The sequence below is a fragment of the Physella acuta genome, unplaced genomic scaffold (genome assembly GCF_028476545.2).
Source record: "Physella acuta isolate Inbredline_101_S28 unplaced genomic scaffold, ASM2847654v3 ptg000537l, whole genome shotgun sequence".
NCBI classification, from domain to species: domain Eukaryota; kingdom Metazoa; phylum Mollusca; class Gastropoda; family Physidae; genus Physella; species Physella acuta.
In genome coordinates, this window is record NW_026732056.1 from 178,102 (window position 1) to 203,912 (window position 25,811).

Below are 25,811 nucleotides of genomic sequence, written 5' to 3' on the forward strand. Positions count from 1 at the left end.
GTATGCTATATAGGGTTAGGGTGACGAAACTCCGGCTTGTACGCCCAACCACCCGAACCTACAGCCTTTTTGATACAATAATTAGAGCGTAACTCAAGGTATAACAAGTGTGCTATTGGTTTGACAATGTTATGATTTAGGTGGCAACATCTCAAGGGAAAATTAAACGAAACAATTATTTTCTGGAAGTCGGTTTACATTATGACAATATTGTTGATGTCAGTAACGGCTATGGTTTGAATTAGGTTTTTATGGGTCAAACCAAAAGAATATATTCATGATAATAGTTAAAACTGTAAGGGATATATAGTATAGTGTTAGGGTTTTATTTTAGGGCTAAAGTTCGTTAAATGTAACTCCGAGGGGTAGAGAAGCAGATGTGTGCTTCATTAATTTACAAAAAATAGAATACAAGTATTTAAAAAATCTCCATGAGTGCGTCTTTTAAATTAAGTTTAACATATAGGATCTAGTGTGGTTAAATGTCGGTGAAAAGTGGCGTCAAATGCTGAAATTGGTGAAGTAGATATTGATAATTTCAATCTGCGTGTCTTCTTAATGAAAACTGTAGGGTACCTACACATTTGGTGGGAAGCTTGGTACGGATTGTGATTGTTCAAGCTTACAACTAACTGTGATAATATTATCAAATAGTTTGTATCTGATCAGCTCTTTTACAACTTGATATAGGACTGGTAAGTAGGTCACCAACCAGTTCTATGGCTCGTGCAGGTTTTATTGAGCTATAAAACTGGTTGGTGACCAACTTACCAGCCCTATACCCGTTACGTGTTAGCGGATACGGTGTTAGTTGGCCGTATGTGTGTTTTTAACTTTCCACTTTTCATATGGAGTATAGTCTGCTGTATAGTGTGTTGTTTACTCTATTGTGTGTTATAGCTCGCAGTATGTTGGGTTCATAGATATAAATTAATTCTACTTCAATTAACCTTCCAATTTATTTTATTACCATTAATGTTTTGTGGATATGAAACATAGAAGGTTTACATTTTTGGAAGTTAAATGTGAAACAATATATATTTAGTTACTATAAAGCATTTGTAAGACAAAACAAATATTGAACTAAGTAGTGATATTGTATAATATATTGAACAGTTTTATACTAAGCACGACAACTGCAAATAGCTGCTTGGATTTTCATTTTATTGATTAATTCACTTAGACCACAATTTTGCTGGAGATTTATTCAATTACGAGAACTCCCCGAATATAATTAAGTATTACAAGTCAAGATTGTTACGCCCCCTTCAATAGTCCCATCGAAATTACTATGGTTTCGTAAACAAGAACAAGAAACGAATAAACACAATTAGCAACTATTTCTACAGTTTAATGCTATGATAAAAATAATAAAATTAACATTAACCGCCACATCTAATACAAAATGCTTCTATTTACAGCTGAAATAAAAGGTCCTTAGTGTGACTATCCTACTTGTCTCTAACGGTCAATTCTAGTCTAAGTCTACAGACATACCTTGGCGCCACCAGCTCTCGAGATGCGTCCCTGTTAGTCTACTAAGTCTGAACATTTCGTCCACTGTCCTCAAATAGCCGAGTCCAGCACCTAGAGTGGGAGCTCTAATTAAAAGTCCCCTTTGATCAGAAATATTTCCCAGTCATAAATTACCGACCGCCATTATACCAAACCGCAAACCACCGGTCTGGTTGGCCACACCCCAGGTTTCTCACGGCCATAAATCACAGCCAGTGTTCTTTCCAGACTTTTTTATTCGGGGGGGGGGGGGGGGGGGGGCAATTGAAATTTTCGTGGCGGGGTGGGGGGTGGACTAAATTTCCGGGGGGGGGGGGACACCCACACAATGTTAAAAGTATATATTCTCTACATAAATTCCATTTCCTTCGCGCGTCAGAGGCGTAGCTACGGGAGGGCGGGTGGGGCGGCCGCCCCGGGCGCCGACCTTAAGGGGGCGCCAAATTGAGTAGAAAAATAAAATAGCATGCTTATTCCGAGCTGCATTATAGTCGAATTTAAGAAAATAGAAAGCTTTTTGGTTCTACTGACGGCTTTCTACGTTGCTTTGTGTGATACCGGAAAAAACTATTAACGGTGACTGATGTGTTTGTGTGATGGGGGTGTGTCCTGTTTCGCTAACGTGAATATTTAATATAAATATGGGATGGGGTGGGGGCGCAAAATTGATAGTTCACCCCGGGCGCCGGAATGGGTTGCTACGCCTCTGGGGGCGGTAGACTCTCTTTGGGGAGTGGGGGGTGGAACTCGGGACATTAAGAGTTAGCGACCAGGCCACGCCTTCAGTTTAACTCACGACTGACTCATGACTAACTTATTAACCAAATCAGAGCCTTTATTGGCACATACTATTTTATTAAATGTACACTAATTGATAAAAAGTTTATGAATGTAGTAATTTGTTTAATTATTTAGACAATGAACGTCGTAGTAGAGTAATAGATGTCATGGAAGACCTAAAAGTCCTTAGGTCGACTATAAACAAATCATCCCAGTTATTGAAATCACAGATATAAATTAACTTGAACGAGCCGACCCGCGGCGTATCATACGCCGCTATTTAGTTGATTTATTTTCTACTTTTCAGTAATTCATAATTTGTGAATTCGACAGTACCAATGCTGCCACTAAAAATATTTGCTTTAAAACACTAACCCCCCTCCTTTCCCCTAACCCCGACCCTACACCCCCCCCCCCCCCTCGTGAAAGCAGCCTCCTCTTAGTTATACTCCTGTAAGTTTAAAATCGGTTCAAACTAAATTATCTGCCCCTAATAGCCGTCACTAAACCCGGCTGTACGGTTTGTAAACATTAACGTGACCACAGCTCAGCAGACCATGTGGGGGGGGGGGGGGTAGAGTGGTAGTGAAAGTGATAGAGAGAAAGAGAGGGGACTGTAAGGAGGCGCTTGCAGCTTGTTTTCTAACGGCTCGCAGAGGAGAATTATATATACAGATGTAGCCTATAAATCATTTTTACTTTCTCGTAGATCTATATACGAAAGTCTTGTAGTCGTGATACGGAAAAACATAATTTTGCAATCTTGTCCGTATGTCTGTGTGTCTGTGTGTCTGTCTGTCTGTGTGTCTGTCTGTGTGTAAACACAATAACTTGAGTACCGTTAGAGCTAGGTTGATGAAATTTCATATATAAGTATTTTATCAAAAACGTAGATCCGTATCAACTTTTGAGCGATTTCCGATAACCGGAAGTGGTTCTTTTTTACTTTGAATTTTTCAAAAGCCTATAACTTGAGTACTATTTCAGATAAATAAATGAAATTTCACAAGTACGTAAAAGATCTAATTCTCTACCTTCTGTCAAATTTTTAGTAATTTCCGTTGACCGGAAGTACTAATTTACGCTATTTCCGATTTCTCAAAAAACGCATGTAATTTTATAAAGTACTAATAATATTGCGCATTAGTATGCACATTTTTTTTTGGCGTTCGCTTAGTGTGCAATTCTTTTTTCTATGAGTTTCTATTCTATTTTTAAAAGTTTATTAAAAATTGAACAAAGTGCACACTTTATGAAATGTTTATATTGTTTATATTTTCCTGTTGTAAAAACACATTTGGTAGAATTGATTTTGTTTGTTTTTCGCAGTTAACTGTTTTACCAAGTATATTTATCTCAGAATATTAGCGGCTACACTTTAAATACGGTCATTAAAATCTAAGATTCACTGACTTGGCCTGACGGTCTATGGGGCAGTAGAGTTTACCTGCTTCTGTGACCTCAGCATATAAAGGGATAGCGTGGTCGGCACTATGCCCAGCCGCCTTTATTGTCCCTAACTTGAGTTGAGTATCCATTACAGCTGGGTGGACTCATGGACGGTCTACTGACTTGGCCCGAATTCGATCTCAAGATTTACGGGTTAGCAGTCTAACTATCAACCACTAGACCACTCTGTCTCTCTGTCTAGTAATTTAAGAAAATTTGTTGTTTTTGGAAAACATGCTATGTGATCTGCGATCGGTTTATTGTTTATGGTTTATATATTGTTTATAGTTTTATATATATATATATATATATATATATATATATATATATATATATATATATATATATATATACATATATATATATATATATATATATATACATATATATATATATATATATATACATATATATATATATATATATATATATATATATATATATATATATATATATATATATATACATATATATATATATATATATATATATATATATATATATATATATATATATATATATATATATATATATATATATATATATATATATGAATGTATTATATAACATAACGGAGTAAAAAATGTTTATCATCCACAGAAAACTTTCAGATTATCAACGATATCAAAATGAATGGAGAAAAGTATGTAATCTTCAAACCGTTTATTGACATCAGTTTGCATATTGTTAGTATCAGCATTCTTATAATTAATAATACAATATAGAAAAGCACAAGTTTTCAGAATTAAGCATCTGTTTATAATTATAATTTTGTTTATGTGTCTAGCAGCTCTAAACAAAAGACATGAAAATGAAAGAAAATATAATGTAGGGAGTCGCCATTTTTTTTTTACATTAGACAAGGGAGAGAACTAACAGGTACAGATCAATCAATACAACAATAACCAACCCTCTCCACAATAATTTCCTTCACAGTTTGATCCACTGTGGGGATGTGACCACCTATCATATCCTGGCAAGTAGACATATGCTCCACTGGAGCCTGTACATGTACATGTTGTATACTTGTACAAAACTTTCCCCTCATGTCTGTCTGTCCATTGTCCTACAGAGACCTGTTTAGAACAGCCATGAGGATGTGACACTATAACGGCCAACTTGTCCAACCCAAAAATTTTCCTGTATTTGTCCCTTGATTTCTCACGTAGACCTTCAAAGTGCTGCAACATCTTGTCCAGTTTATCAACCAACTCTAAGTCACATGACACACATGTAAACATACACCCGTCTCCCTCGATGTCTGCCCCCCTCACCCCCCAGCCATCAAGACTGACCCCAGGACTTTTATTGTCATCAAAACCTACAACACACTTGGTCTGTCTCGCCTCACTCTCATCAAACACCACGTGTGTGGCTGTGCTCACAAAAACCTCCCCCCACACTTTGCTGGGTGTGTCCGAGTGTTGACACTTGCCACATGGACAAGTGCCCTTGTTGTCACTCTCTGTGTACTTGACCACCTGCCACACCCTCCCCGTCCCTGTCCTCAACACGTCACGTCCTCTGGTGTTATAAAATGGATACTGACCACTGAAGCATGGAAAAGACTTTGGCCTGTCTAGACTGGTGTACTTGACCTTTATCAGGACAGTTAGGGCAGACAAAGCTTTGATTACCTCCAACATGATGACATCACGATAACGTGAGGGGAGATGATCCATGTTAAAATCATTAACAGGTATAAAATTGACATGACCTGGATTCTTCTTACAGCCGGTATAGTGCTTGTGTAAGTCAGCTTCACCTCCATAGCAGATCTCGGCTTCATGATGTCCTAGGAAAAACACAGCCAACATTTAAAGAATACATTTTTACAAATGATCTCGGTTTCATGATGTCCTGGAGAGGTACAAGGGGAGATAAAAGAGATAAATAGTAAAGAATTTCATACATCACTAATTTTTCTGAGAGACAGCCTACACTGCAGAATATTTCAAAATGATATTTACAGAAATAACTTTAAATATTCCAGGTAATATTATTATCTACTGTTATGTAATCCTAAACAACATCAAAATATTTATGACATTATAATACTTTAAAAGTTAATAACTAAGGAATATGACCAGGTTACATAATTTAGGCCCTACACTGAATGTTTACTTAAAACAATGTAATATACATTTTAATTGCTTACCTTGGGCAAAGCCAGATTTTTTGGGTATTGTATCCATTGTTAGATCTTTTAAATTTGTTTTTTCCTGCAAAAAAAATGTGAATTTTGGACTTTACCAGTTGTTGTTCAAATGATGGCATTAGATTTCTAGAAATTATGATGATGTTGCAGATATTATATTTTGATCCATATGTTATACTTTTCTGCTTGTATCTTACATATATTATACCTTGAGGACTGTTTTAAATTTTTAAAAATCTTATAAGTCCTTGCATGGACAATGAAAATAAATATTAATTTTAAAGCAGTCTTTGAAACCATATATAAACTTTTTTTGCTGAAAATGCACAATGTAATCATGCTGTTGTAACCAGAATATCAAGATGCTGATGTTGCAAGTGTATTATAATACTGGTCTATGAGGGTACAATACCATCTCAAATGATTTATTCCATTTTACCTTTGAAAAGCTACAAATAATATTGTTTATCCTTACCTACAACATGCAGCTGCAAATTTTTAGTCTCAAAGTCTAAACATTCTGCAAACACAAGGACAGAAATATAAAAATGTAAGACTTTACATAATTTTATAAAGACATCAGTTAAAAAATAACCAAAACTTAATTCCTATAACATTATTTATAAGCCATTTTCAATGTATCATAGTTTGAACTGTCATAAGTGGTGTGACTGAATAGTAATGATATACAGAGAAACGCACAAATGAAAACTCACCAACAATTGTGAAGATTTGTGCGTTTAATTTAACAATCTTCTTTACATGAAGTCTGATGTCATCAGAGCCTGTGTAACATCCAGTCAATTATTTGGTTGTGGGCTCATATACTTCTGTTTACTTTTCTGATATGAATAGGATGAACCTATAATAAATAACCTATAATAAATAACAATAGTTCAGGCCGGTATACTTTGAAATTATATCAAGTTACAATTTTATAATGCATAGGCCCACTACACAATTTTTAAAAATATTCTTGCCACTATATATGTTGAATACTTAAAATACCACTTTCAAGCAAAAATGAATATAATACCATGTATTTACAATATCAGGACACATACTTGTGCTATAGCTTAGTTATAGATACTAAGTCAATGACTGAAGTATCATTTTAAGAACAAGATTGATGAAGTTGTATGTCTAATCAGCATAAACTAGTGATGATAAGCTTGAACATGAAATGAATCAATTGGCTAATATTAGTCCACAAGTACTTTAATACATATTATTTTTACAAGGCTATTGCATATCAAATATATAATATTACATATAGTTGTGGAATTAACAGGTCTTTACCAGTAGTACAAAATTACAATATATGGATTGAATAGTTTAGTACTTTACTGAAAGACTATATTGCTATATATTGCTAAATTCCATAGGCCAGGCCTATTGCTAAGCCTCTCTAATTCTAATCAATAATTTCTTAGTATATATTTATAGGCCCTGCCCTATACTTATAAATTATTTTTGATGACATTACAATTAGATCTAGATCTAGTACTGAATTAGTTACTTAGTTAGGCAAGGCTGGCTAGGCAGTAGGCATGTAATTTAAATTAATCAATTATTACTATATCTAGATCTAGATTCGATCTAGACTCTAGATCTAAATTCTAAATGTATTACTATACTAATATACTTACAATGCTTGTTTGTTTATATTATCTCACGGCCCAAGCGCTAGAAGCGAACTACTAAGATGGCTGCTTGTTTCGTTTTCATTCATTAAGTGTTAGAGGGATAAAACAAATGACACTTGAAGCCATCGTCAGTTTTAGTAATCGGAACTACCCGTTATGTATGTTTATTAAGAATAGTGAGATGTACATTCGACATAAAGTCTTTATTTGTCTAGCAAACAGAGCAGTGGCCCGGGGGCGGGCAGGGGGGGGGGGGGGGGGGAGGGGGACTCTATTGGGGCTTAGGATCAACAATAATAGGTGATGTGGCAAAAGTTACATTAGCAGTAGCCGAAGGCATAGGATCAACAATAATAGGTGATGTGGCAAAAGTTACATTAGCAGTAACCGAAGGCATAGGATCAACAATAATGGTTGATGTAGGAAAAGTAACATTAGCAGTTGCCGAAGGCATAGGATCAACAATAATGGTTGATGTAGGAAAAGTTACATTAGCAGTAGCCGAAGGCATAGGATTAACAATTGGTAGAGACTGAGTCTCTACAACACCTTGCCAGAGCGAAAATAAATCAACTAGCTGACTGTACTTCTCAGTGAAGTCAGCATCACCTAATAATGACAGATAAGATGAAATGTCTTTCATTAGCTTTGAAGCTAACAAAAATTTCTGTTCAGGGGTTTTAATACTTTTAGTGGGCAAAATAGTTTCAATGAAATGGCCAGGAGAATTGGTAATGCTGGAAAACTCAGAATACATTTTCCTCTTGAACCTATGTTCAACTTTTTGAACGGAATTTAACTCAGAAAAATCTTTACCAATAAAAAAACAAGGAACAGAATGCTTATAGCAATCTTTAAAAAACAGCAAACAGCGAACAAGAACAACTTGCTGCTCTGAGCTCAAAAAAGCATGAAGGACAGGACGACCCCTACCATTATTGTCAACAACCATAATAGTTAACAATGGCAAATTATAAATATTAGTTTTGTAGGTGTTGTCCATCACCAAAACTTCAGGAAACTTATTTAAGGTATCTACCATGTCCCTAGTCATATACACTAAATAAACAAAATCCCCCCCCCCCCTCATTCCTACCAAAATCAACCCTCCCACCCTCACTCACTATCCCATTCAAAATCTTCTCTGCCTCTTGTTGGTCTGTCCCTTTTTTGTGTGTTGGCTTTAATTTCGCTCGCAAATTGCTGACATCTTTTGGTGCCACTGTCACATTCTGATCAGAGAAAATTACATCTCTCACATCGGTGTTGGAAATTGAAGTGCACCGAAGGAGGGTCTCAACAACTGGGTTCATGACCACACGACGTCTTTCTGGTAGGGCATCTGCCACCTAAAAAGAAGTAAGAGATCACTTGAAAACTAGAATTATGAGTTCTCTAACCAGTGCACTAATCAGCAACCAATATTGTAACACTGGACATGCCTCTTTTGACAAAACATGATTTGTATGTGTCATGTCTGACTGCACAACCTGTAGCTTCCACCTGTCATCCACCTGCATTGTTTTGACACGAAGTCTAGATGTGCATCCTAACTTCAGGGATCTTAAACAAAGGCAAAATATATAAGTCAGTTCTAATTAAAATTTAGATGTCACCCCCCACCCCCCAGACATGGGGACCTTTCCTGGGGACAAACTTTCAATTTTCGATTTGCACCCTCCATCAAATTTTTCTCTCTATATTTTTTTATTATTGCCTTGGTGTCACCCCTAAATGATGCCACCCGGTGCGGTCCGCACCCCCTCTCCCTGATCGAATTAATACAGACTATAAAACCCAAGGATATGTAAAAGATAATTATAAGTAGTAAAATAAACATAGAAATAGAAAATAAAACAACCACAAAAGGCACCATTACTAACTTTTGATTTGGTCTAATTCCTTTAGAAGCTGATTTCCTTTCAGCACCATGCTTACATTCATAAAGTATAAATTCATACACCAAATTCTCAGATTCAGTGGCTGAACATAACTGAAAAAAAACATTCAAAATTGACAAAAAAAGTGTCACAAAAGTCATTCATTCTAGATCAAGAATCTAATGGTAATCATGACGATAGGGTAATCTATCTTTTAGGCGTACATTTTTGTAAATTTCAAAACTAGATCAATAGTCCTATAAATATAATAAATGTTAATTAAAATTAATTATTAAAGGAGCGACCTGTTTTTCACATAACTAGATTTCTAGATGTAGATCTAGATCTAGTCGCGGGCGATTATACGTTAATACGTAGAATCTAGATCTAGATCTAAATCTAGACTAGATCTACCTACCTAAAGAAAGGGCAAAGCAATAAATTACCACAATGAAGAAATTGGATTAACTTTTAACTTACCTTCAACTTCCTAGATCTAGAACTTTTTTTAATAAAAACACAGTTCTGAAACTCCTCCAAAACTTTAATAGCAGCCTCCAACTCCTTGTAGCTGTCAAAACAACTGTTTAGAACAAAACGATCCAAAATCATGGCGTCCATCACGATAAAAACTTTCTTGTCGAATGAGCGGCTCTAAACTAGATCTAGTATGGTAGTATCCAGCCGATCATACAACGATTCTGTCGTTGAGATGATCCGCATGGGGTGTAGTATCACGAGTACTTTGAAGGCTAGTAGGCCTAAGCTTGATTAGGCTAAACTGGGCGGGATTTTCCACTGCTGTGATTGGCCAGTGTACAAATAGCTTCCGCTAATCTGATTGGCCAGTGTACAGATAGTTTCCGACAATCTGATTGGTCAGTGTACAAATAGCCTTCAGAAGGCTATTTGTACTTCACTACAAATAGCCTTCTGAGGGCTATTCGTAGTGAAGTACGAATAGACACTCTCTTATACTCTCCGTATCGCAAAAATTGAATAGAAAAAGCGGAAATCTGTGAAGGTCAGTCCCATGGTAGTCATTGATATTCCTTTAATAAATCCAGACTTTATATTAAGTATGTGATCCAGGGGCGGAACTACAGTGCCGCCAGACCCCGCAATGCGGGGGGGCCCAGACCGATTGGGGGCCCAAAAATCCTGGCTAAATTATTAAAAAAAAAAATTAAAAACAAAAAATTAGGTGGAGGTCGAGTTATCTTTCTTCTACAGTTACAAACAAACACGATAGTCGGCAAACGTCTTTGAGAAAAATGCACAGACTATAGCTCGAGAGACCGCCAGACATATAGACAACTTCAAAGACATAACCTACCGCACTTTTTGTAGTGGCGTCGATTAGGAGAACAAAAATGCATTGTTATATTGTTTACATTATTAAAATACATATCTATGATTGTGTGTTTAAACTACTGGCCTGAATTCTACAAAAAATATAATTATTTATTTCGATCTCATACATTTACAATTGCGTTCATTTTTACTTTAACAACTGTATAGATAAACTTGTAAAAGTTTAAGTTATCTCCCTTCAGCGAAGCATCTGAAATTTGACTGTGCCGGTACGCTTTGAAATCGGGCTGGGGAAATGTTGCGGCGAGGCGACTTTCCTGGTCTTCTAGACGATCGGAAAAAGTCGGCACTATTGATGTAGATGTTTATCGGCGCTTTCTTGTCCCCTTCCCTTCCCAACTCTCCCCCCCTCCCCCTCACCTCTACCCCTCACCACACCCTTACTCTTACAATATGATGTAATGCATAGATTAACGAACCGTCTATGAACTGTAAACTGACCACTTCTGCACATTTTGTTAAAGACACTAGTCAGTAGTTGTTCATTTACCTGATGAACAGGGGCGGAACTACAGTCCCGCCAGACCCCGCAATGCGCGGGGGGGGGGGGGGGGGCAGGCCGTTTAGGGGCCCACGGCTGACCAAAATTAATATTTTTTTTAACATTTTGAATTTAATTTTTGCCTTAATATTTGGTTTGTAAAAGAAAAACACTGTAGCTGCGGTACGATTATCTTTATTTTACAGTCACTATACCACGCTCTTCCGCAAAAGATAAAATCCATTACACAAACTACAGTGTAAAATATAGGCAACTCTTCAAATTTGAATGACTTCTTTGACTCGTTGCCCCCCTCCCCCCTCCCTTTGATAGCTAAATAGAGAACACGTAACTGTTTGACCGATCCTCCAAAGTGTACTGTGGCGGATGGGGCAGGGGATGGGGACCAAAAAGGGGGTTAAAAAATTGTCAAGACAATTTTTTTACATATTTAAAACAGTTATTTATAGTTGTATTTTTTAACCATCGTCAAGGCCGAGTTCTATTTCTCTACAATCAAACACACGCTGTCGCCGGCAAAACAACAAAGTCCATAGCACGAAAAGCCGCTTCATGTGAAGTGGGCTTTCATGATGCGGCATTGGTAGGGGACCCGAAATCCATTGTACATTTTTCAATGTTAATATGTGTTTGTGATAGTGGTTGAATTTGTATCCTGTACTATCTTGTATCCTACAAATAATTTAAAAAAATATAATACTAGAAACTTCAGTTTTATATACGTTTACTTGTTTTTGCTTTTACAAGAAATATCATAGTAAACTTCTAAGGCCTATACTTCAAATTATCTCCCCTGAGTAAGTTTTACAATGGGCGATGCTGACGTACGTAGATCAAGGCGTTTTGTTGTCCCTTTCAAGTTTTTTCCCGAGCCGACCCCTATCCCATCCCTCTTTCTCAACCTCATAAGTATCGAGGAGATAAATGTATCGTTTAGGAACTACTTCCTAACCGTACGATTCACCACTTCAGCACATTTTGTCAGACACTAGACAGCACTAGATCTAGTCAACAGATATTAATTTACTTTCATAGTATTAGGCACATCTAATTCACAAAACAGGGCAGGTAAGATTATTTTTTATATAATTATTTAGAAATTAATTAGAACGTTTAGAATTAATTGAACCTTATTAATAGTCATTTAGGTGGGGGTGTGTGAGGGTCTGGCTTTTTGTTACTCCCCCCCCCCCTCCCCTAAATCAGAAGTTATCAAACGCGTGACCTGACCACATATAGTTGTACATGCGAAAAACATTTTTCTCTCTATTATTATTATGCATTACTGCATCATTCACCCAATCGCCATGAAAACTTGGGAAGCTGTTGAGTACAGCCCCGCAAAGGTTTCTGTCATAGGCCTAATATTTGTACATATTTGAGTGGGGACTCCTAACGGAAATATGTGATTTAGCGCCCCGTGATCCTGCATAAGCGGATGAGGTTAGTACTTGAATACAACCGGCGTAAGTGTCATCCTGAGCGCATCACATATGAGCAGGTTGGCCCCCACAGACAGTCGTTTAAAAGTTCCCACAACACTAGGAATAAGTCTCGCTACAACACTCGATGACTAAATCTAATTAGGTGTCGCACCAATGTTTCTTCCAGAGTAGACTGTTTTCAGGGGAGGGGAGGGGGGGGGGGAAGCTCTGCCGGAAGAAACAATGTGTCGCACCCATCACCCGTGCAGTAATGTTACCGGTAGCTCCAAGAGCCCCGTGACTCCCCTCACACCTGGGCCGTCGCCGAGGGATTTACAGCATGCCTTGGCGTGTCTAGTTGGTAGTGTGGACAAACCCGCGCCCTAAGATCCAAGAAATGAACTGCCGACATTGTTAACATTTAATTCAACTTCTGGAAAACAGGGCACACGGTTAGTAACGTTTTGACGAAAGCCTCAGTTTGGTGTGTTGGACCAGATTTAGATAGGGGCCAGCTCGTGTGTTGGAAAACCTCTGATTTATTTGTGTACCAGATGGAATTTTTTTTTTAATTGAGAGCGAACCTTGTTTTATATATATATATATATATATATATATATATATATATATATATATATATATATATATATATATATATATATATATATATATATATATATATATATATATATATATATAATATATATATATATATATATATATATATATATATATATATATATATATATATATATATATATATATATATATATATATATATATATATATATAGGGGCCCAAAAAAATTCTGCGTGGGGGGGGGGGCTTTTTTCTAGTTCCGCCACTGATACACATGACATGTTGTGATTAGATTTAATTGAACTTTTTTTTTCAAAACCCGATCAGGCCAGAAATGAGTATCCTATGTTCGTATTGTGTTTATATATATATATATATATATATATATATATATATATATATATATATATATATATATATATATATATATATATATATATATATATATATATATATATATATATATATATATATATATATATATATATATATATATATATGGGGGGCCCAAATTTTTTTTTTTGCGCGGTGGCCCATTTTTTCTAGTTCCGCCACTGATGTGATCTTTACTTATTAGTATTTAGTAGGGGCATCGTTTAGAGAAATTTTACCCATATAATTCATATGCACTACAGGGGCATCTTTAAAGTAATTATGCCCATATTCATTATATTAATTTTCAAAGACATTCGTAAAGTAATTATATCAACATTTATTTTTAGATTCTGTAGTGGCATCTTAAAAGTAGTTATTCGTATATTCGTATGTCTATTATTTATATAGTATTTTTAGGTCATTCAGTAATATACCCACTTTGCTTTAAAAATATTTTATAGACATCTATATGCTCATTTTTCATTTTATATATTGTAACGTTATCTCGAAAGTAATTATGCTTATAATTATATATTATATTTTAGTGCACCCATACAGTTATTATACCCATCATCATTGTGTCTTTTTTTGGGAGCACTTTAACGTTTTTATCTACATGTTCATTATAATACATTTTAAGTGCACACAACGAGTATTTTGCCCATATTATTATTATAATACAGTTTTGGGGCACCTTTCGTGTACTACATTGCCATTTGTAGTGTAATAACGCCCATTCAGTTTTTTGTGAAATTGTAGTGGCATTCTGTAAATGTATTATGTTTGATGCATTAAATGAACATACTTAAGAATAAGAATGCCTACAATGTTTTGATACGCTTTAAGGATAACCTCAAGAATAAGCATGAACATATTTTTTTTGATAACTTGTAGTGGTATCGTTTAGAATAATTAGAATAATTAGAAAAATTAGAATAATTAGAATAATTGTGCCCCTCTGAATTTTATGAATAGTACGGGCATGCTTTTAAGTAGTGTTTAAACTAAAGTATTTTGATTCTTAGTAGATCTGTCTGTAAAGTTATTTGGGGCACACTACAGAGCTAAATTTATTTCAATTAGTAGAGTAATAGAACCCACATTGATTAAATGCAATGTGTAGGTGGGGGGGGGGGATGTTCCAGACCATGCTCACCATTAGTGAATTCCCTACCTGAAATGGACAGGCAGTAATTTGATAGGAATGCGTTACCTGGGTGTTAAATTTGGGAAAACACGTCCTTAGTTGTAGTGAGGGTCTGACGTGGCACATTGGATGGTTAGACACCGACAAATGTAGAACGAACTTAAAAAGCATTGACCTTTTGACCCGAGTGATTTAGAGACACACATGTGAAACAGGGTATATAACACGGGTGAGATTGTGCATTGAACTAGGGATGTTTCACATATATTGTTTTAAAAACCCAATCAAAATTCGCGTACTTGCTATATGTTATAATAATAATGTTATAATAATGCCTGTTTGAACCTTGAATATAACAGAAGTGAACCTTGGTTGGCTACAGCTGACAGCCCCACCACACCTTACAACCTTATAAAAACGTTTTACTAACTAGCTTTTATTTAATAATGCACTAAAAAGTAGAAAATAAACGATTTTCATGAAATATATATTAATACACTACTATTTAAATAACTACAAATAAAAGATGATTTTTTAGACCTTCAGTATTAAAATATTCTGATGCTTGATTTTTTGTTGTTGTTAGCAGTATGAATAATTTCGTTAACATAAATGTTTTACACCGTTAAGATTTGTATTACAAAAATAATATTAACTGTTTATTTGATTATTAGTGCTTGCAAAAAGTCCTTTGCTCTAGAACAAACGGGGAAACACTTTTTTTTTCATAAGTTGTTAACAAAAAGAAAACAAAATTGTTTTGCAGAAGTTAGGTTGTAAAAACAAATTCTTGTCACCCAACTTTATGATTACAAACAACAACATTCAATGTACCAGAGGAAATATAAGTTTATTATCACCATATCTTCTTCTTCTTCTTCTTCGTTCTTAATTATTAGTGTCGAAGGGTATCGAGATTTATCTGCCAGTGGGTTTGAACTCGAGACTTTGTTCGAATTTATCAACCATGATCTTATTTCCGACTCGACCACGCCTCCAACACAATTAAGCGTTACGTGTCAACTGGTTATGCGCCATTGAGGCAATTCACTCCGATTTCAGCCTGCTTTTCTTTTTGGATTTGCTTCCATAGCCTTTGTCCAACCAAGAATAAACTACAAGGCAGCAGTTGTTTTAATTTTGGAGTTGTCTCTCCTAGAAGAGTGACTGTCCCCAGCTAACGAGCCTCATCTGCCCGAGGGTTCGAACTCGAGACTTTTCGGTTTAGCAACCATGAGCTTTACCGACTCGACAACGCCGACTATCACCATATGTATAGGCTCTATATATGTATAGGACGCATTTACCTGACGATTAGAAGTTTACGAAATCTTGAATCAACGACACCATCAGCTCCTGTGATTAGGATAACAGATGTCACCTCAGACTAAACGAAACGATTTAACGGCTTTGTCTGATCAATAATAGGGTGGCGCATTAAGGATTTTAAAACTTCATTTGTGGTTAATAATTAACTAAATTTAACTCAGGATGACCTGATGACCGCTTCATTTTGTTCTGTTACAGTAAAGAGACTCAGGCCAATGGTGGCAGTCGTCTCACTTAAACCACTGTCTCTATACAACTTTTTAAATCCTTCACTTAAACCACTGTCTTTATACAAATTTTTAAACCACTGTCTTTATACAACTTTTTAAACCACTGTCTTTATACAACTTTTTAAACCACTGTCTTTATACAACTTTTTAAATCCTTCACTTAAACCACTGTCTTTATACAACTTTTTAAATCCTTCACTTAAACCACTGTCTTTATACAAATTTTTAAACCACTGTCTTTATACAACTTTTTTAAACCACTGTCTTTATACAACTTTTTAAACCACTGTCGTTATAAAACTTTTACATTCCTTCACTTAAACCGCTATCTTTATACAACTTTTTAAATCCTTCACTTAAACTACTGTCTTTATACAACTTTTTAAACCACTGTCTTTATACAACTTTTTAAACCACTGTCTTTATACAACTTTTTAAACCACTGTCTTTATACAACTTTTTAAATCCTTCACTTAAACCACTGTCTTTATACAAATTTTTAAACCACTGTCTTTATACAACTTTTTAAACCACTGTCGTTATAAAACTTTTAAATTCCTTTACTTAAACCGCTATCTTTATACAACTTTTTAAATCCTTCACTTAAACCACTATCTTTATACAACTTTTTAAATCCCTCACTTAAACCACTGTCTTTATACAACTTTTTAAACCACTGTCTTTATACAACTTTTTAAACCACTATCTTTATACAACTTTTTAAATCCTTCACTTAAACCACTGTCTTTATAAAACGTTTTAAATCCCTCACTTAAACCACTGTCTTTATACAACTTTTTAAATCCCTCTCTTAAAATACTGTCTTTATAAAACGTTTTAAATCCTTTGTTGACTAAAAATTAGGAAGGATTATCATTACAGTATGTTGCAAAGTTTTATATATAACATATAATTTTTTGCTTGCTCTCTGCCACTCAATATTTATAGTTAGATAGAAATAGCTTCATTATATTGAAAAGGAATCGAATTCGTTTTTGTATTGTTAAAATGACAAAATGATAAATGACGAAAAAACGAGACTTGGGCTCTTTAGGTAGACAACATTAACAATAAAAATCAAAACATTAAACAATTTAAAAAAAGAAGAGAAAAACAGAAGAAAAAAAAACGGCCATGTCGTTTCCTTGTGGCCGGGGGACGAAAATATAATTTTTACTTTCTCGTATATACGTAGTATAGAGAAAGTCTTGTAATCGTGCAAAAAAAAAAAACGAGATTTTTACAAATCTCGACGTTATACACCTCACTGATACGGAAAAACAAAATTTTGCAATCTTGTCCGTATGTCTGTGTATCTGTGTGTCTGTGTGTGTGTGTGTCTGTGTGTAAACACGATTACTTGAGTACCGTTACAGCTAGGTTGATGAAATTTCATTTCATATATAAGTATTTTATCAAAATCGTAGATTCGTATCAACTTTTAAGCGATTTCCGATAACCGGAAGTGGTACTTTTTCTACTTTGAATTTTTCAAAAGCCTATAACTTGAGTATTATTTCAGATCGATAAATGAAATTTCACATGTAAGTAAAAGATCTAATTTTCTACCTTCTGTCAAATTTTGAGTAATTTCCGTTAATCGGGAGTACTAATTTACGGCTATTTCCGATTTATAAAGTACTAATAATATTGCGCACTATTATGCACATTTTATTAGTCGTTTACTTAGTGTGCAATTATTATTTTTTTTTACGAGATTCCATTCTATTATAAAAAGTTTTAGTAATTAAAAATGGATTACAAATATTGTCTATGTCCTGAGTTGCCATCCCTCGTAGATTTATATTAGAATATCCGAGAAAGTTTAGGGGAGATCACTCCCGGTTTATTTAAAACTCATTTTTGTGCCAATCTTTGAATAGGTTTTTGAAAAATTGAAATCCTACAAAGTGCATAGCCCCGATACTAAAATTTAAACTTGTGTTAATTTCACATCAAACTTTTAGATGTGTTGTTCATATTTTAATTCTTTCTCTTTTTCTTCTTAACTTTGATTTTTAAAACCTATTTTTAAAAAACATGTATATTTAGAATGTCCATGGTCCGGCATGGTGGGCTGTGGGTGAGGGGTGGAAGATCTCTACTATCACACATGACTCGGGTTAGGGAAAGCAGAGGAGGCTGGTATTCAAAATGGTACAACAGAAACTCCAAATGCGGAGGTCACAGAAACAGACGCACTCTACTTCATCAGCCTCAAGGACGTTCAGGTCCAAAACATAACCACAATGTAAAACGCAATAGTGAAATTTAATTTATTTATTATGTTCACTGTGTAAGGTGGGGTATTTTGTGACTTGTTTTTGGTTTGAATTAAATAGTCAAAAAATAATATTCCGAATCGCCGAGTAAATGTTGACATGCGACTTTAAAGCCTTCCATGAAATACAAATACACGACGTCTCTTGAAAATAATTAAAAAAACAACGTTTTAATTTTGTTTCAATTACTTTAATATGTTAAAATGAAATTAATTTCCATGATACACCGAATTTCCATATACTTTTAATTGTATTTATCTGATATAGTTATGTAAATAGAAAACAAGCATCGTGGTGCAAGCAGTCTACCTACGTTGAAACATTAGACACTGACACTGCAACTTAAGAAATTATTAAATTGTTAATAGGTGTGGCAATGTGTCACAGTATAGAGGTTGTTATAAAATCAATTGTACTAAATCTAGTAAAAAAGTAAAAAGAAAAAACAAAATAATGTTTTTAAATCTTGTTTAAACTCTACATTCTATAGTAGAGGTGAAACCTAGAGACCACAAACAACACGACACATGTCAACTTACTTTTTTTAAGCAAAGTTAGTAGGAGATAATTAAATTTTGCGACATCTTAGGTAATTTCCAATCCAACTGTAAGTATAATGTGTATTAATTTCTCTCTCTCTATCTCTCTCTCTCTCTCTCTCTCTCTCTCTCTCTCTCTCTATATATATATATATATATATATATATATATATCAACAGTGCTTTTTGATGGTACGCACCGGTACGGCCTGTCGGCCCCTTTTTCAATATTGGGAAAAAATTATTATTTTTCTTGTATTTTAACATTTATTATTAATATTTGTTAAAATTGAAGTTTAATTTTTAAATTGCGCGCAATAATATTTTTTTACAAAAAAGCACAGTATATATATATATATATATATATATATATATATATATATATATATATATATATATATATATATATATATATACATATGTATATATATATATATATATATATACATAAATATATGTATGTATATGTATATATATATATATATATATATATATATATATATATATATATATATATATATATATATATAGATATATATATATATATATATACATATACATACATATATATACATACATATATATATATATATATATATATATATATATATATATATATATATATATATATATATATATATATCTGTGTGTGTGTTTGTGTGTGTATGGGTAATTGTTCGTGCATTAAAATTTGAATGTATAAGTATACATGAATCATTATACATATTTTTTTAAAGTTTAAACACATTTTATGATGCATCTATCTAAAATACAACGATTATTAGATGCAATAAGTTATTACTATGTAAACGTACGAATTACCTGCATTTTGTTTTATCACTTTTGCAGCAAGGATAACGCGAGCAATCTTGCCCTGGCGACTGGCACCTGAGTTTTAGCAAAGCATTTTTAAACAACAATTTTCGCTTTTCTCTTAAATAAATTATAAATCATCTATTAAAAACCACATACTTTATATATATATATATATATATATATATATATATATATATATATATATATATATATATATATATATATTATATATATATGTATATATATCATATTTATTTGTATATTTATATGTATATTTATTTATTTGTTCATTTATTTATTCCTTTCTATGTTCATTTGTTGACATGTCGCGCGTTGTTGAGAACGAAGACGAGGGGCTTTAAACTCAAAATGAGAGTTGGATTGAAAAGGGATGGATTCGCCGAAAGTTGTTAAGTTATTTTCAAAGCACGGCATTGAACTCATATGTGTGTGAGATCATGTTTTTTGAAAGGGGTGAAAACTTACACCATCAGCTATTCATTTAATACCAAATTCGTCAGTTTCACAATTTTCAATTATATCAATTATTCCAGATTAACGAGATAATAAGGTAGTTTGGACTAAAATAATTTTAGTTTAAAATTTTTTAGTTTGGACTAAGATTCTAAGCTAGTTAATTTTAAAATGTAGTTTCGTTCAGATTTACTAAATTTGAATGTTAGAACTGATCCTGTTACCGCTACCATACCATTGAAAATATGATGCTGTACAATAACACAATTTCATCTGCCAGTATCATATCACGGCTCATCTAATGATAACTTTGGTTAAAAGGATAATAAGTGACACTGAGGGTTTTAAATAATATATTGTGAAACCTAGGAACACAATACAGGACTAAACCTTATGAAACCTAGGAACACAATACAGGACTAAACCTTATGAAACCTAGGAACACAATACAGGACTAAACCTTGTGAAACCTAGGAACACAATACAGGACTAAACCTTGTGAAACCTAGGAACACAATACAGGACTAAACCTTGTGAAACCTAGGAACACAATACAGGACTAAACCTTGTGAAACCTAGGAACACAATACAGGACTAAACCTTGTCAAACCTAGGAACACAATACAGGACTAAACCTTATGAAACCTAGGAACACAATACAGGACTAAACCTTATGAAACCTAGGAACCTGATACCGGACTAAACCTTGTGAAACCTAGGAACACAATACAGGACTAAACCTTATGAAACCTAGGAACATGATACAGGACTAAACCTTATGAAACCTAGGAACATGATACCGGACTAAACCTTATGAAACCTAGGAACATGATACCGGACTAAACCTTGTGAAACCTAGGAACATGATACCGGACTAAACCTTGTGAAACCTAGGAACCTGATACAGGACTAAACCTTATGAAACCTAGGAACCTGATACCGGACTAAACCTTATGAAACCTAGGAACACAATACAGGACTAAACCTTATGAAACCTAGGAACACAATACAGGACTAAACCTTGTGAAACCTAGGAACACAATACAGGACTAAACCTTATGAAACCTAGGAACATGATACCGGACTAAACCTTATGAAACCTAGGAACATGATACCGGACTAAACCTTGTGAAACCTAGGAACACAATACAGGACTAAACCTTGTGAAACCTAGGAACACAATACAGGACTAAACCTTGTGAAACCTAGGAACCTGAAACAGGACTAAACCTTGTGAAACCTAGGAACCTGATACAGGACTAAACCTTATGAAACCTAAGAACCTGAGGTTGGACTAAACCTTATGAAACCTAAGAACCTGAGGTTGGACTAAACCTTATGAAACCTAAGAACCTGAGGTTGGACTAAACTTACGTTTTTCTATTATACTGCCTTAGAAAAGACATTTCCCCCGAAATTGTGCATAACAACAACATTAGTAAGATCAATTTGTTCACAATCATCTTGGTCAGGGATCTGCTGGTCTGTTGAGAAGTATTTTGGATAACCAATTCAACCCATTGATAATAATTTTATTTAAATATTTAGGTATAAGAAGATAGCTAAGTTTTTCTAACAACACACTCACTGTTTTGTTTACTCACCGGGTAAGCAGCTTTGACTTGTTCCTATACTTGTATATTTGTTCTCTTTAACTAGACAAAGTTTGTTGTTGTCTTGTGTCCGCTTTATTCATCCTACAAACACGCCAGATGGTTGCATTGAATTTTTAAAGAAACGTAAATGATTTTGCCCAGAGGCGTAGCAAGTGATGAGAGAGAGAAAGCCGCTTTGGCGCAGGGTAGTAGAGAATGGACAAACAGGAAAATATAAAAAAACTGAAGAGTTACCGGTAAACACTGCTCAACATTTTAAATATGTCGGGGTTGCGGGCAAAGGCTTAGCTAACCATTTAATTAAATTCTGTTGTTTGCATCTATATTAATCCGTTAAGGCAATACAACTTATCAATGGTGGGAACAAACACACATTTGTTTTATTCCGGTGTGTAATTTAAGATTCTCTGATAATTTGCCATATTATCAATGGGCATTTTAAGCTGTGGTATAGCTATAGGCCTATAAGGTTTTATTCTAAATATTATTTTCAGTGCATTTAGAATTTTAAATTTACAATATTTTAATATGATTTGTACCAAAGGCGTCTAGCAAACATACACACTCACAGTGGCGTAGCGAGGTCGGGTGTTACCCGGTGCGGCACTTAATGGTGTCACCCCCCAGAGGCGAAGCGACCCTTCTCGGGGACAAACTTTCAAGTTTTCGATTTGCACCCCCCCCCCCCCCAAATTTTTGATTTGCACCCCCCATCAAACTTTCGATTTGCACCCCCCTCAAGTTTTTCTCTATATGTTTTGCTATTTTTTGCCTTGGTGTCACCCCCTAAATGGTGTCACCCGGTGCGGTCCGCACCCCCTCCCCCCCCCCCGCCCCCCCCCCCCCTCGCTACGCCCCTGCACACTCACACACATAAGTCAATAAACATTTTACTAAACCACTTGCTAATCTATTGTCTGAAGAGGCCAAATCAGTAGATGGCCATATGTTTTTGGAGATGTTTTAATTTTAATAAGCTAAATAAATAAATGGTCCACGCCAAACCTCGCTAATGTAATGAGGAGATGATGACCTAACACAGCTAACGTAGTGTGTAGTTTGTGACCTAACAACTAACGTAGTGTGTAGTTGGTGACCTAGCAACTAACGTAGTGTGTAGTTGGTGACCTAGCAACTAACGTAGTGTGTAGTTGGTGATCTTCTAATAGATCTAACGTAGAGTGTATTTGGTAACCTAACACAGCTAATATAGTGTGTAGTTGGTGACTTAACACATCTAACGTAGTGTGTATTTGGTAACCTAACACAACTAACGTAGTGTGTAGTTGGTGACCTAGCAACTAACGTAGTGTGTAGTTGGTGACCTAGCAACTAACGTAGTGTGTAGTTGGTGATCTTCTAATAGATCTAACGTAGAGTGTATTTGGTAACCTAACACAGCTAATATAGTGTGTAGTTGGTGCCTTAACACATCTAACGTAGTGTGTATTTGGTAACCTAACACAGCTAACGTAGTGTGTAGTTGGTGACCTAAAACAGCCAACATAGTGTGTAGTTTGTGACTTAACACAACTAACATAGCGTGTAGTCTGTGACTTAACACTACTAACGTAGTGTGTAGCTACAGCAGGCTGAGCCCAGATCAACATTGACATTAAATCCTAATCTAACAGACGATAACTATTATATTTTTTTGCATTCAGACTTTGTCATTGAAAAAATAATTGCTATACTCTAGAAAGAAATGGCATGTAATCGAAAAACCTGTTTAGCGCTGAAGATTGTATCATCTTAAAGATGCTGGAAATTATAAAACTGTATTGACACAGTTTCATGTGTCACGTGGGGGGGGGGGGGGGGATTGACATCAACTAAACGTTGTAACATTCGTCTGAGGAAAAATGTTTTGTCGAGAGTCGTAATTACTGATATATCCATCGACTTCTTGGGTAGAGGGTGATACCAAATTTAATAATTTACAACAAAAGCAATGATTGTTCCATTTGAATTAATAACTGTTAGTTAGGCTGCTAAATGCTTTTTATAGGTGGATTCATATAAATTGATGCCAATTAACGCGCTTAAGTGAATTTAATCTTTACATTTTGTATATTTTGCAATTTAATATGTCAAATTATAATAATTTGATTACAAATTAAGTACACCTATAAGAGATAAACAGCTTCTAGCGGAATCAAAAGTGGTAAAAAGTATTTATATTATAAAAAAAGCTGTACAATACATCATTTGAAATTGCTGCGATATGAGAAGGAAAAGCTATGTCAAAAAAAATTTAGTTATAGAAGTTTTCAAAAATCTCTGACAAGTAGGCACATTTTTTTAGCAATTGACGGTTCAACGATTTCACCAGAAAAAAAAAAGATTTTCTTTTTACATTTTCTGTTTGGGCAGCTTTTTTTTCCATCAACTTTAGGTTAAAGAAAAGAAATTATTACATTGCTGCTTGTTCTTGGTCGATATGTATTTTGGTTTTAGAGGCTTTAGTTTGATACATTGGCAGGACCAATTAAATATAATTTTTAATATTTTTCTCATCAGTGCCACGTATCTCCTCAAAACAGTGTTGTTTGTATCAGATAAAAAAACCATATGGTTCAGTCATATAATGTGACGGCGTTGTCATTATTATCTTCTTCTTTCTCTTAATCTCTATCTTGCCATGAAATAATATTAAATGCTAAAACATAATGTTCATTTCAAATATTATAGTCTGCTTTTATTATATACACATTAATATTTTATTTCCACAACAAGATTATTATACCGACACATTGCAGAGCTATAGGATTTGTGTTTATAAACAAAATCCTATCTCTACATTTATATATATATATATATATATATATATATATATATATATATATATATATATATATATATATATATATATATATTTATATAGGGAGAGAGAGCCTTAGTTGGATACATTTAATAGACGAAATAATAACTTCACACTGAATTTCTTGTTCTGATCAGTGTCACATTAAAATATTGTGATGTCTTGATACATGCAGATTAATCCATATTTATACAACATTAAACTTAGACGTTTTCTCTACACGCCGTGAGTAGAAATGGTTTCATAAGTCACCGCTGGGGTCTCATCTATTCCTAAACTATAGTAGCCACTGGCACAGGCAGGGAAAGGGGACCCTCTGTCAAAAGATTTTTTACTCTCAAATTATAATAATGTATTTTTAAAATCAATTTCTAAATTAGTATATATGTACAATTGTATATATATGTTCCAAACAGCCATCTAAAAACTGACGCTATGTTCACTCTGAGATGGTTATTTCCCCCTCCCCTTCCTCTCCTCACTATAAGACGGGCAGTGTTTCTTCCAGACTATTGTGGGGGGGGGGGGGGGGGGGGTGGGGGGTGGGGGTGGAAGTGGGGTGGACACTGGTAAAAGTATGTTTTCTATATAATTTCCACTTTGTTCGAGGGGGGGGGGCGGTAGACTTTCTTCGTGGCCGAAGAGATGCCTGGAATAAACTCTGCAGACTTTGCAGGCGGGTATACGCTGGGTAAGATAATAGATCTAAAATAACCGGACAGTAGTGAATGAAATTAACCTCCCCTCTCCCCCGTACTGATCTGTTAATTTCATATATGAGAAAATGCGATAAAGCGGTCAAAGCTGACCAGTTGTATTTCTTTATACAATCTTTGTACTCACCCTCTGTACATTGTGCATGTTTTTCGATAAATT

The 25,811-nt window shown here is 34.6% G+C and overlaps 1 protein-coding gene and 1 long non-coding RNA gene across 3 annotated transcripts; both read right to left on the reverse strand.

Moving 5' to 3' along the window:
• Positions 1-4,392: 4,392 nt before the first annotated feature.
• LOC131945843 (uncharacterized) lies at positions 4,393-7,705 on the reverse strand. Of its 2 annotated transcripts, none has more exons than XM_059306456.1 (5): positions 7,552-7,705; positions 6,619-6,764; positions 6,378-6,422; positions 5,903-5,966; positions 4,393-5,539 (listed from the first exon to the last, which is right to left on the reverse strand). In XM_059306456.1, the coding sequence occupies exons 4-5, from the start codon at positions 5,937-5,939 to the stop codon at positions 4,635-4,637; spliced, it is 942 nt and encodes a 313-aa protein (XP_059162439.1). In that variant the 5' UTR covers positions 5,940-5,966; positions 6,378-6,422; positions 6,619-6,764; positions 7,552-7,705; the 3' UTR covers positions 4,393-4,634. The 2 variants fall into 2 exon arrangements, with proteins under 2 accessions (XP_059162439.1, XP_059162438.1); XM_059306455.1 differs by having other exon boundaries at positions 6,342-6,422.
• Positions 7,706-18,854: 11,149 nt separating this feature from the next.
• Positions 18,855-22,220, reverse strand: LOC131945846 (uncharacterized). Its single transcript, XR_009387636.1, has 5 exons — positions 22,103-22,220; positions 21,873-21,982; positions 20,031-20,096; positions 19,210-19,275; positions 18,855-19,011 (listed from the first exon to the last, which is right to left on the reverse strand). It is a non-coding gene; the product is annotated as an uncharacterized LOC131945846 (long non-coding RNA).
• Between the last annotated feature and the right edge of the window lie 3,591 nt (positions 22,221-25,811).